The 14,182-nt window shown below is 37.1% G+C and overlaps 1 protein-coding gene across 1 annotated transcript; it reads left to right on the top strand.

The window, feature by feature from the left end:
- The first annotated feature begins 3,018 nt into the window (after nt 1-3,018).
- Nucleotides 3,019-10,392, top strand: LOC103057137 (keratin, type II cytoskeletal 75-like). Its single transcript, XM_088138490.1, has 8 exons — nt 3,019-3,369; nt 4,202-4,413; nt 5,240-5,300; nt 6,792-6,887; nt 6,985-7,149; nt 8,291-8,416; nt 9,648-9,868; nt 10,332-10,392. The coding sequence occupies exons 1-8, from the start codon at nt 3,019-3,021 to the stop codon at nt 10,390-10,392; spliced, it is 1,293 nt and encodes a 430-aa protein (XP_087994616.1).
- The last annotated feature ends 3,790 nt before the right edge of the window (nt 10,393-14,182 follow it).

The following is a 14,182-nucleotide window of genomic DNA, read 5'->3' as shown; positions in this document are numbered from 1 at the left end:
TACTCACTCAAACTGGAATTAAGTATTTCCTCCAACTACTTGTTATTGGCAGGCCTTAAAATGCAAACGGCATAAACGGAATGGATAGGAATTTCCTTGTCATCCTCACTTTCTAATTGTAGGGTCTTCCTGTGAAGCTACTTAGCACATTTGCTACTGCCTGTCTTCAGTAAAGCATAATTAATATATAATTTATTATGACAACTTTCACGAGAGTCAAACTAATCAATATTTAATTAATATATTGATTAATTAATATATCAATATTACCAGGATATGTGAACATATCATATGCTTAGATCAGACAGCAGATCGATCAAAATATAAAATAGATTATTAGCCATCCTATTAGTATACTGTTATTGGTATCAGTTAAAAAAAACTCCAGTTACTTTAACTATTGAATCATTCTTACCAACAAGATTAATGCAATAATTACTGACATATCTGTGAGCCAGAATGTATCAGACTGTACAGCACATCTTTTTCAATTTGCCTCTTGTAAAAGATTAGTGATTTCAAAAGATACGCAATGAATCCTGAGCATGGTACCTCAGACGTTCAACCAACTATTCACCCAGCGAGGCTTTGATAAATGTACAAAGCATCACAGTGGATTTATTAACAGCAACAAACATGATAGAATAATCAGCAATCTAGAAACATATATCAAACAAAAAACAAATTGAATGTCTTTTTAATCAATGTTTTCTGCAAGATTTCAGCTCTCCTAAAAAAAAAACAACATCAACAACAACAACAAAACCCTCTGGTTTAGAGTCATATCAATAATCATGGAGGGAGCCACTTTTCTAACAGTTTGGGCCAAACCCAGGTTCACTCAACCTTGGAAAGTAAACTCAAGAGCGTGTTAGCTAGCATGGATTTGAACTAAAAAGATATTAAACAAATTGATGGAGAAATATGACCCATATTAATTATGGGTTAAGATTAATAGTGTGGTCCTGCACTCGGATGAAAGAGAGAGACTGAACATTAGAGTGTCCTTGGTCCACGTGTAACTCTTATTACACTACCTCATCCTTACCTGTACCTGTCCATTTTTCCTATTAATGTGTTAGCCTTTCCAGGTAGACCAGATAGGAAACACGATGAGATGTGCTAATACTGCCTTAATGTAAGGCTACATTAACAGAATCTTGCAAGTACAAATCTCCCGCCCTCTCCTTTGCGGCCTGGGAAGTTGGGGAGGGTACCTTCTGAGCTTTTTTCTCCTCCCTTTATGCAGTGGTGGGCTATGCCCTCTCTTATCTGACCGTTCCCTAGGCAGCATTTCTTCCCCCCATCTCTCAAAGTCATTCCCACATGCTATTACATAATGTTTGTTGTTATGCATGGATAGCAGTATGAAAATATGAGCATCTACATTGTCTGATAGCTGTATTTAACATTTTGGTCCTTGCACACAAGAAAGTTTCAATCTATCCTTTTTAGTTAAAAGTTACAACACTAAAAATTTCAATATTAGGAATTTTTGTAAACAATATAATACTTAGCCATGATAGGAAGTTGATTTAAGATTCATTAACCAACTATAATTGTTTTTTCATATTATGGGACAAAGTAGAAAATTCAGCCAATAGATATTATTTCAGGAGGAATCATAGGTGAGAATAATATCTTGACTCGTAAGTTATGCCATTGTCAATGAAATGTGACTGATTCAGAGAATTGTATGTGACATCTTGTATGCGATCTGTGACAGTTCTGCTCTGGGATTATTTTTAAAGATGACAGGTTGAATTTTTTTAGCACTAGATAAATAATCTTAATTATTTCCCACTCTCTTTTTATCTATTAGGAAAAACCCAGTCTGTGATTTGTTTCCAGACTCTGTGAAATTAAAATAATTTCTTCTCCACTTTTTTTGCCCAAGGTTGAGCTTTATAGTAAATCTGCTTCCTTGTTAGTTCTTTCTGATAAGTACTTCTATTAGTTCTAAGACACTAATATCACATTTCATTGTTTTGTTCCTTCCTCGCCACTATCATACCATGAAAATCAAGGAGTTGCATGATAGTAACCATTTTGAGACATTAAATCCTACTAGTTAATTATGTTTTTGCATTAAAAGATGTCTCTTAGATTTAGCCTGGTCCTCCTGCCAATCCATTTTATTCAATGGTTAAACTTCCTAATTCTTTAACAGAGAGAGAATATAAGGAATTTCCTCACACTTCCTCAAATCTTCTTGACTAGATAAAGGGCAATTAAAATCTCAGTCGAGTGTCATGTCCTGCTTACTGAAGATCTGAAATCTTTGAAATAAGGATTGTCTGGAATTAAACCTGGAGCCTTACCTATCACGTAACTGGTTGCAATCCTCCATTATAATAATGTGAACAACATATAATCATTCTTCCCAGAGTTGTCTGAAGGAGCTGTATTGGTGGACTCAGGGCAGCTGCACAATGCACTGTCAGGAGTGAAGGCAATGCGTGAGAAGAGAAGGTATTTGGTACAAGGGCCTGACGCATCTTCAAATTACTGAGTGCTACCGGATAATTATTATTTTGCTGTGGACCTCCACGTTGACCTAGGTTTTTTCATGCATTCTTTTTAATTCTTCAACAATTTGATCCATACCTTTGATATAACAGTAATAGACACAAAAGTGTCCTCTCCCATCATAATATAAAAAGAACCACAGATGTTATTGTCAGTCTATGAAGATCTTTTGGGGGATAAAGTTTTGGACTAGACTATAATTAGGGTTAAAAAGCAAATTAATTAAGCAATATCCTCTGAATAAGTTTGCAAGTCATGACATTTTTAATTTCAACCTTTATTTTCTGGTTTGCTTGCCGCCTAGCTTCTTGAAGATCATGTTTTGGTGGCAGGCATTCCAACCACATGAATCCTCATCTTCTTATGCAACCAAGCCCAGATCCTCAAATACATAAAAGAGAGGCCAATTCAAAGTTCTCCATTGGAGGTGTCTAATATCCAGATCTTTGCCCTTCTCCTCTGCAGCCCCTTCCATCAGAGCAAGGCAACATGAGCCGTCAGCTTTTAGCAGGCAGCCAACAAAATGCTCAAAGCCCCTTTACCCAGTATAGTGTAAGTAGCTCAAGCTCCTGGCTCCGTCCTGGCTCCTGGAGCAGCACGAAAACATCTAACTGTAGAGGAAGGACAACTTTATCCCTGTGCGGAAGCTACAAGAGCAGTACCTGTGGAAGTGGAGGCCAGGGAGTACAAAGGAGATACAGCATCCAGGGAGTACGTGTTGATCCAAAGCTGTTGGAGCCTTTCCATGTCAGTATCTCCCCTGAGATCCAGAAAGAGAAACGCAAAGAGTCGGAGGAAATGAAGAACCTTAACAGCAAATTTGCATGTTTCATTGATCAGGTGAGACCCTCAAATCTGAAGGCTTAAAGTTCCTTACTCGACTATGCCACTGATAAAACCAGGGTTGCTAGTAAACTTTGGTGCAGTTTTTAGGCTGATCCTATGTTTTTCATCATTTAAGGCTACTGTTGCACTAAGAGTTCTTATTCTGGTGACAAGGTAACAGTCTCTGTCCAAATATTGTTCTGTAATGCCCATTGCTATTTTTGGTTATCTTCTGTCACCCATATAGTGATCACCTGAGTTGAACTGCTAGAATCCAGGGTTTACACAGACTCTTCTAACTACTTTGAAATTGGACTGAATAATTATTCCTTCTCTTTTCCTGACATCTTTTAAAGTGTATTTGGAAATATCCATAGCCTGGTTACACATGTTGAGTAAATTGTTCCTATGGAAGCAAACCTAGACATTTTAACAAGTTGAACCAACTTGTAATAATAATTGTGGTCCACTAAATATTTTGTTTATGAGCCAGTAACTTTACTGGGCTAATATTCAAGACTGAAGTCATGAGAATGATTGCCATGCCATGTCCCTGCCATAATTTATTTTACATTAAGCAAGCTCTGTTCTTTCAACCTTTTCTAATACATGTTCTGCCTTCTAGATTACTCCTTGCTTTGACTTTGGCTTCCATTTGGGGTTGGAAAAAAATGGATTACCCCTGTATCAACCCAATAATACAGTTTGCATCTTTGTTATGTTGGACTGCTAAAATGGTGTTTGAATTGCAAAGTATCCTATGAAACAGAATGTGTGTCCAGCTTTGATTGATGGATTGCTTTTATGTACTGATGGATTTATGGATGGATTTCACTTTGGGTTTCAGGTGCAGTCCCTGGAACAGAAGAACCAGCTGCTAGAAACTAAATGGAGCCTCCTGCAACAACAAGATAAATCACCTACAGAAAACTTAGAGCTTTTATTTGAACAGTATATTGCAGCACTGAGGAACATGCTGGAAGATTTGTGCCAAACGAACAAGAAACTGCAAAGTGATAGTGAAAGTTCAAAGGCACAGACTGCAGACTCCAAGCGCAAGTGAGTTCTTGAATTATTCAGAGAAGATAAGAAATGACATAGACTTTGTGCTTCATAATGACTCTGCAGTGAGTGCAGTGGAGGTGATCCCTGTTTACTTGGGAGTAAGCTCCACCAAAGATAATGAGGCTTGCAACTGAGTAGGCATGTATAAGATTGCCCTGACTAATTCCTGTTTTATGTGAGTTTAGGATATGTAGCATATGCAGGTAAACACATGAAGTGACTTTCTGAGAAGGAGATCATTGGTCTTTCTACCTGAATTTGTCAAAGAGCTTTCTCCTAGTCTAGTGCTCCCTTTTCCTTTTGTCCCAAGGTAGCTGAAGGCCTTTTCAGTCAAAAGTCCTGATGCTGAACAGTGGAGGAACAATAATGATATCTGGTTGTATTTCAAGAATCAACCATGCCATGGAATGAATGTGAGGATGGGTCATACATAGAGCTGGGAAAATTGTATGGGCATTTTGGAACATGGAGTCATTGCCCTAAATTGTTTAGTCCACTATTGTCGGTTCTGTTAATAAAAAGCCATGTGTTCAGGAAGAACAATCTACTATCACCTGTTACATATTCCTTTTAAGTAGAAATAACTGGGACTGAGTTTTCTGTGCATGAAACCATTTGCCAATGTGTCAGTCAAGGATTATTTCCCTAGTCCTATTTCTCTGGGATATTTTGGGAGTGATATATATAGGAGCATTTGGAACCACCATACGCATCATCTCATTGGGAACGCTATGACCAGATGTCCCACATGCTTACTGTTTATTCATCTTCCTCTCTGTTATACTGCTAGATGAGTCTAATTTTTGTTCCTTCCTTCTAGTTATGAAGAGAAAGCGAACCAGCGTGTTGCAGCAGAGAAAGAGGTTACAGAACTTAGGAAGGTAAGCAGAACAACTCTTAAGTGCAGTTAGTTAAAAAAAATAAAATAAAACCAAAATCATGAGTGAAGGAATAGTTGTTACATTTGAAAAAAATTCTCATAGTTCTCAGATGTTACTGCGACCATCATCATTATTTTTCATTATGCTTCTGGCAATCCAAACCTGCCAATATTTAACAAGAATGAAAAAAATAATATTTTCAGTGTCAACAAATCAGCCTGATATTTTGGATAATATATCCTATAATAGCATTGCAGTATAGTTTAGCAATATATCCTATAATAGCATTGCAGTATAGTTTAGCAATCATACATTTGCAATGGTGTATTTGGAGTAGTATGTTTATAATAGATGATTGATAAATAGCTATGCTGATTAATAAAATCTTCTAAGTTATACACTGGATGGATATTCAAATACTAAGGTAGGATCATTTTACAAATGTAAAGTGCATGGATTTTTTTATTATTCATCCAATACTATTTCCATCCAATTTAGTGGTGCATCTATTTCACATTCTTTCCACTATTCCATATGATGCTCTTTTTCTCTCCTTTTATTGGGTTCTGGAAAGCAAAACAGTTGATCCAAAAATCAGAAATGATTTCTTGCTACCAAATGCAACCCATTTCTTGCTACCATTTATGCACCCCATTAAGCTTGGTTAATTTACCCTGGTTAGACTTTTTATGAGTCATAGCATGCTGTATGAACCACTCACCTTCCACCAACCACTATACCTTCCAATGTAGTTAGCTGATGGATCAGGGTCTCGATCCATTAAGTAATTGGTTTAATTTCATAAACCAAGCAACAACTAAACAAGTTTAGTATATCATGTGAACACAGAATCTATAAAATACAGTTACAACTGTTGTTGTATTTTATATTTTGGTAGGAAATATGTTATGAAAATGTAGTTTAAAAATCTATAATTAAAAGCACATATTCATGCATTTTTTTAAAAAAACTCTCAGATGAATGCAGAAATAAATTAGATATGGAAGAAAATGGCAATAATTATTAAAAATGAAGTCACCCGTTCATGTATCCAAGAACTTTCTTTATGCATGTATTTAAATACATTTTATTTGCTCCACCTTTCAAATTTCCAATTTTTTTGTATGACATGTTTAATTAACACAAATAGCTGAAAAGAAGAAGCAAGTTCCCTCAACAGTGGAGTATTTTTACTCAAAAACAAGAAGACCCACATTCTCTACTTAATGTTTTTGCAAATAATAGAATAAATTGTTTGGCACAAAAGGAGATATCCAGTTGTGGGTGGAGTTTAAGGGCCAACACATAGAATCAACTGACATGAAACCTGGGAAAAATAGGTTTAAAAAACATGAAATTATTCTGTTATTTATTTAAATTTTTAAAATAACTTTTGATACTTCTGATAGTTTAAGTGAACTCTGATTCCCTCCCTTCCCTTGGAAGTCATCCCACTAAAAAGAATATAATATGAGAATGTCATCTGTTTAGGACGTAGCCTGTATCTCTTCAAACAATGCAGAGCTGGAGAAGAAAGTCAGTCTCCTGGCCCAAGAGATCCAGTTCCTGAAATGTGTGTATGAGAAGGTAAGTAGGAAGAGATCCACTGAAGAGATCCTTCCTTCACATGACCTCCACTTGGCCTAGGCTAGGGAACTGACGGTGCATTTGAATCAACATCTAGGAGAAAGAACAGCTTGAGAAACAAGAAGAAGGCATGGATGTGGTTGTGAAAATGGACAACAGTAGAAACCTTGACTTGAACAGCGCCATACTTGAAATCCGAAAACAATATGAGGAAGTTGTGCAGAGAAGTCAAGCTGAGGCAGATAAATATTACCAAAACAAGGTATTTCACATTAGTGCAAAAGTTGGTAATTTTTATTTGTTAAAAAAAAAAAAAGACCTGCTGATAAAAGTATAATGCAATACTGACAAGAGTTACTTGCTAGGTGAAATGCTATCTGTTCGCAAACTGTTCGCTTATTTCTCTTGTCACTTTTGCTAACTTTTTTAATATAGCATTGTATATGTTTGTGGCTTCCTTGGTGATTGATTACCAATCTACCTTATTAAAGTGTGACACTATAGGGCATTGCTCATAAGAAAGGGGCTGCTTCCCATTTCATATACAAATGCCTAGTGAACTGGCAGAAGAAGAAAACAACCAAACTCAGAGAACACCAAGGACTCCACAGTTCAACCTGAGCTACTTATATTCTCTTCTGTTGGTACATCCTTGCTCCTCACTCAAAGAAATGTTGCAGTGGAACTGTCATAATGTCAGCAAATATCCTGTAACCACCACAAAGAATGTGTATGTACAATGTATACTTGAGTTGTGGGATTGAATGGCTTCCATTCTGCCTACTTGCCCAGACAAAGACTTTTCTCACTAACTTATTGGAAGAAAAGGATTAGGTAAGACTGATAGACATCCCAGGCAAGCAATAAGGAGATCTTGTTTTTGAACTGCCCATTCAGCAGAAGCATGGCCAACAATCTACTGCTAAATGGTAGGACTCTGTTGCTTGTAGCTACGGGGAAAAGTATCAGACATTGAACCCTGCAAGAGCTGATATCTGTTCTTCTGTCTCATCTTCAACTGACTTGAAAGGGTAAACTAGGCCCCTAACTTCAAAGATTGCTGATGAGGGCAACCTGAGACCATCAGAGTTCTTAGGAATAGTTCCCAGGACAATTATTATTAAGATGAGGTATTTTTGTAGTAATTTGGATTAAGTTTTTTTTTAAAAAATCTCTTAAACATTAATATAAATTTCAGCAGGTTGCATAGTCTTACTTTGCATTTAGAAAGGTTTTTTTTTCCCAAAAGAAAATTGCTTTGTTAGTAAATTGTCTTGTAATGTTATGTTATAGCATTTTTATGCCATGAGCCACTTTGAACATGGTTAGCATGGAAAAGTGGCATCAATGTAAACATATGATTATGATAATTTCATAAAAACCTATTACATTGACACCCTTAGTTTGAAGACGCTCAAAGTAAGAGATCTAGTTTCCAAGGGGATCTGAAGAATCGACAGCAGCAGATTTCAGAACTTATCAAACAAATTGAGAAAGTCCAGTGTGAACTGCTGAGGTTGCAGAAGGAGGTAAGACTGGTGTACTGCAAATTAGACCACTAGTTTGTTTACAATAATCCAAACTTCAAATTAGCAATAGAATAATTCATGCATGAGTACTATAGAATATATGTAAGATGCCTCTTTATATAAAGAAGCTTATTTGTCCTTACTATTTTCAGTCCCAGAATCTGAATTTATTCTATTAGTTTTGTGTAATTAGTAAAGAGACAAGGACATTACAAACACTAGTTGTGAAACATTAAGAAGCATGATACATATTGGATATATGAAACCTAGTAGTAATCATAAGACCTTCTTAGAAGAACTTGAATCTCTTCTTTTCGCAAGCAGCTGTAATATTTATAGCTTTTGGCATGATAAGAAAAATTTTTAAAAATTAAATCATTTTTAAAAATTGACTTTTTAAGGTGAAAAGTAGAACTTTTATTTGTTTGAATATGCAAATAATCTTTTATTTTTTAATATTCTTTCCAATTCTATACAAAAACATTTTTACATGTCACAGGATATTTATGCTCCACAGGTATAACAACTCCCAATACCTAGTATGGTGAGGTCTGTCTGAATGTTATGTCTGTGTGTTGGAGGTAAATTTCACAGTAGCATATGCAGGAACTGGATTAGCCCATATTACCAAACATTTGTTGTTCTGATAAAGATGCTCTCAATCTTGAGCTCAGTTCTTAATGGCTACATGGACACAACTATATGGCTTTCTTGGCAAGATTACACAACTGCTTTCCCATGACTTTTTTTGCCAGATGGTTTTCAACTTCCCAGTCTAGTCTACAGTCTACACTCAGGGGCTTTCATGATGGTCTCCCTTCCAGAATGCTCAACTTCCAGGCCTAGAGAAGACTTGCCAGGCTGCCCAAAAGTTATATTTTCTGCATTGGATTTCCCAGGGAAAAAAAAGAGGATAGCTTATGGAAGGACAAAGCCTGACTTACCAGATGTAATCGCAACTACTAAAATCATGGATGTCCTTGTTCTTCCATTGAATGAATGAAGCAAAGATTTTGGCCCATGTTCTTCAAGGATATGAGCACTAGCACATTTCCAGATCCACTTGCTGGAGGGTTGCAATCTGGATATGTGGCACTAAGAAGTGGGTGATAATATGTGTTGTACGCCACCCAAGTCATTCTTTTGTGAGATGGGCAGCTATATAAATATGTTCAATAAATATGATCAATTAATAAATAAAATAATATGTCCAATCCTACCACCTTTACAGAATGAAGAGCTCCAGAAGACAGTTACTGAGGCAACCAAAGAAGGTGAGCAAGCCGTTCAAGAAGCCCAACAGAAATTCACTGAGTTGATGGAGGCCCTTCGAAATGGCAAGGATGAACTGGCCACCCTATTACTTGACTTCCAGGAGCTCCTGAATTTGAAGTTGACTCTTGATATTGAGATTGCAGCTTACAAAAGTTTGTTGGAGGGAGAAGAAGAGAGGTGAGTCTCCTATGTTAATTAATCCTAGATCAAGATTTATAGGACCCCTGTCACCAAGCACTGTATGACCTATACCTTTACTTCCCCAAACTCCAGTTACTACCAAATGTATGTAACAGTAAAATATGAATATATTTTTAAATCCCTGAAACAGCACTTTAAGAAAAGATATTTTCACAAGAGATGATGAAACATTGGGTAATGCTTTTTATATTCTGTATAAATGTGTATAAATGCGGTGGATTCATTCTTGAGGAAAGAATGAAGATGATAAACTTAAAACAGTGTTAAGGCAGGGGCTGAAGATCAACATGAAGAAACAAGTGATTCTCCTTTTCTTCCCCCCACAGGATATGCAAAGATTCTGGAAGTTCCATCAGCATCTGTAAGTACCAAGTTGCCTCTTTGTTTTTTTCCCAAAAGGTGTTCCAGGAATAACCGTTCAATGTGTTTTTTTTCCCAGCTGTGACCAACTCCGGAAGCAATTCTCAGAGTGCTGCGAAACAAGGAAAGGAATGCAGTGAGAAGGCTGGGGGCGTCTGTGGAGGGAAACCCACAGGAATTAAAGTACCCACTTTCACTGATAGTAAAACCAAGTGTCAAAGTGAAAAGTGTTCTACTGTCTGCAAACAGTCCAGTAACAGTAAGAGAAAGTAAAATTGCAGAAAGGAAAGCGGCCAGAACAGTTTCACAAAGAGCGGAAAGGAACAACTTATCTAGATTCTTAGGGCAGTGTTGTCCAAACTTGGCCACTTTAAGATGAGTGGACTTCAACTCCCAGAATTCCCCAGCCAGCTTCTGGGAGTTGAAGTCCACTCATCTTAAAGTGGCCAAGTTTGGACAACACTGTCTTAGGGGCATGGGTAGAGCTAACTAAAGGAATCAAGGTCTGGGATACAGGCATTCAAGGTTATGTCACACTTTGCTGGCTTGGTAAATGATGATTCAGTCATTGACTCACAGGCCTCCTTTTTTCACTTTGTCTTCTCTTTCACGACTGGGAAGAAGAGACTAGAAATTTCTCTTCTGCTTTTAATTAACTACAGCTTGCAGTGCTGCATTAATCCAGACTTGGAATTAATTTGATAAAAGATCAGTCTGATGTGTCAACTTCTTCAACCATGGTTTGAAGGTGGCATGTTCAAACCTGAGCAGAGCCCAGTTTATTTCAGTTTGTAGGTGAGAATAGGAGAAGCAGTGTATCATCAAAGATGAAGTGAAAGCTTCCAAAGATCTTGCATCCTTGCCACAGAAACAAAAGGGAAAGGACAAGACATTTAACAGGACATACTTGACAAGGCTTTCCTGAGGTAATACATTTAACATAACATGAAAACATAGCCATTATGTGGCAGCAAGCAAGGTAGCTTCTAAGAAAATTCAACCTGGTAGGGAATTTGCTAGTTTGCCACCAACAGAATATGTCAAACCACAAAGGAGACTTCCTAGTTCAACCCACTTTATCTAAATTCCGGAAATTTCTGGAGAATAAATTATACTTCACTCTGTATGAGTGGAGCCTACCTTTACCAATGTTACCCAATGAGGTATGACAGTATTGCTGGTTAAATACACATCAATGCCTTTTCCCACATGGTGTCAGGCGCAGTGCTTGAATGACATGAAGAGTGAAACCATGAAAACACAGTGAAACCGAGGCTTCTAGAATTCCACGCAGGAGATTCCATTGGAAAATACCCATGTGCCCGAAATATTTTCTTTCAAAGCAGAACTGTCTGATTCTGCCTATTTTTATTTTCAGTTATAAATGTATTCTTCTTCAGAACAAATAAATAAATAAATAAATAGGGGGCTTATGCTAATAAGGTGTAGGGTAATAATCACAGCAGTGCAATAGATACAATTCAAAGGAAGGCGGGTGCTTTAAAAGCCACCTTCAAAACAAGCTACAGAATGGGGTCAGTTTTACCAAGACCAACTCTGTGCCAATGCAGCCAACAGTAACTTTTCAGAGCATTGCGGTATAATATGCAACCTAGACTCAGCTGTAGTTGAATGGAAAAAAAGAAAATCATGGCTGGAACTAGAAAAGGAGGGTACATGTTCTTAGCTTGGTAAGCAAATGAAAGGTCCAGCCAATCAGTTCTATAAAAAAAGGGAGCCAAGGATCTGATCACAGACTCCACATCCTTTCTCCACCAAATGGCCAATCAGCAGGATTATAGCTTTGTTCACCAGGGCCGTATCTGGAGAAATCTGGCTATTGGAAGGTGCCTTCTTTTAGGGTAAGGCCCAAAGGGTTGACTATTAAGGACCAAAAGAGGTTGAAACTTTTGGGCACTCTGACAATTCTCTGTTCATGACACTACATCTGCTTGTTTTGCTCTTTGCTGTAGTTTTCTGTCTCGGGGTAATAAACTAAATGCACACAAAGTACATTGTGTTCTCCTCTTTTCTTATTGCATCTGCATCTTCCCAAAGCTCTGAAAGGGCTTCCCTTATTTAAACAGCAGTTGACATGAAAACAAACAAAACTAAAACAAAAGGACAATAAGCCCATTAGATAAACTGTTAGATAAAGAGCATATTAGCAAGTTAAAAATATCAGGCAAATAGGAATTGTGTCTTAATTGGCAAACATCATGAAGGACACCTGTTCTCTCCAGTGAACAGAGAGACTGGGGAGAGGTGCCGTGACTAATTGGGAGAGGTTGTTCATTATTTGCAAATGTCAGTTAAATCGGAGAGTACTCATCCATAGGGATTCTCATCATCTGTGTAATGACGTCATCATGGGAATGATGTTAATCCATGTGGAAAATTGGTCCACTCCAGGTGAAGGTCATTGCATTGAGTTCCAGTAGATCAAAGTGTCCCCATACTTGGGAAAGAGAAAAGGAAAGTGGCATATGGTGTGGAGAACCTGAGAAGCCCAAAGGAGGTCATGGGCAGCAGGTTGGAGACCATTTGCATCAAAAATGGAAATATTAATATCAAAGAAAAAAAAAAAGAACACCAAGAAATATTAAAAGCTACAGATACCAGTCCAAGCATACTAGAGTATTTTTTTAAAATGTTTTGCATAATAAAGCAGACTATTTCTCACCTGTGATGGAGCTTCAAGTACTGTATAATTTTCTGCTGGAATATTTTTCTTATTTGTTTGCAATAAGTTTGCAAACTAAGAGGAAAGGCTGGATAGGCAGTAGTAATGCCATTAATAAAAGCTGACTTCTCCATTAGAAACAAAAGAGACATCACATAGCAAAACCTATGTAAAGGAAGACATATGCATAGAAAAATGCATGTATAGGAGAGATAAAATGCCCATTTAAAAAGACATTGTTTTAGGTCTAGATAAAGAGATTCTGTTTAACTATAAATAAGGAGGCATTTGCTTTAACTCTAACAGGAGGAAACATTTGTTTGTAATAAGCTAACACATTCCATTCCATTGGTGGTAATTGGCTAAATCTTCAAACTAAAAAAACCTATAAAAAGGGAGATGGAGAAGCAGTCCATTGGGGATGCCCTCTCAAGGTTACTTGATAACTTTGGGTTGAATAAACAATATTTTCTTTGACCTTCACTGATTGTCTGGTGAGTTTTATTGGAATTCCTGGCTTGGAAATGAAACAGAGAAAAAGAAGGAGTCTGATCCTTGTGACAGTACCATCCCTTTCCTACTACAATGTAGAATTTTAAAAGTATGTAAGTCCCTGTTTTAAAACATCCATCAAGATACGCATATCTGTGTGCCTTTTGCCTTGAAGTACACATTTTATTTGCATTTTGGATTGTTTGTTTTTTAATTTTTGAACTGAGAATTGCAGGGCAAAAATCCAGAAACGTTAGGATAAGGTAGATCCATTGTGCTCTTATTATCAGTTTGGAAAGTACAACTAAGTCAGTTCACTTTCAAATTGATAACTGAACAAAATCTTCAAAGCATTCTGGGAATATACACTTACACATCAGGTAAGAGGACTGCAATGAAACCTTGTACATAGGGGGAATAATAACTTCTGAACCCAATGGAAATAGAGCCAGTTAGTCTAGTGGTGAAGGCACCAGGCTAGAAAGCAGGAGAGGGTGAGGGCATGAAAGCTGGCTGGGGGACTTTGGGCCAGTTCCTCTCTCTCAGCCCATCTCACCTCACAGGGTTGTTGTTGCAAGGAAAATAGGAAGGAGTATTAGGTATGTTCACTGATTTGAGTTATTTATAAAAATAATAAATGTGGGAATATATATTTATATATATATGAGTAAAGTGGAGAGGACTATACTGACTATGTTCATGTTTAGCAGAATTACTTATAGCTTGACCATGCCCTCTGCTAGTTTACTTATGAC

This window comes from Python bivittatus, unplaced genomic scaffold (assembly GCF_059951505.1).
Source record: "Python bivittatus isolate LINGU-HERP-01145 unplaced genomic scaffold, Pbiv_v1 ctg000220_np1212, whole genome shotgun sequence".
Classification (NCBI taxonomy): Eukaryota; Metazoa; Chordata; class Lepidosauria; order Squamata; family Pythonidae; genus Python; species Python bivittatus.
Note: the sequence above shows the minus strand (reverse complement) of the source record. Positions and strands in the feature narration are given on the sequence as shown.

Coding starts and splice junctions, on each gene's coding strand:
- LOC103057137 (XM_088138490.1), top strand. CDS start 3,019: ATGAGCCGTCAGCTTTTAGCAGGCAGCCAACAAAATGCTCAAAGCCCC. Junction 6,888..6,984: donor TGAAATGTGTGTATGAGAAG/GTAAGTAGGAAG, acceptor ATCAACATCTAG/GAGAAAGAACAGCTTGAGAA. Junction 8,417..9,647: donor TGCTGAGGTTGCAGAAGGAG/GTAAGACTGGTG, acceptor CCACCTTTACAG/AATGAAGAGCTCCAGAAGAC.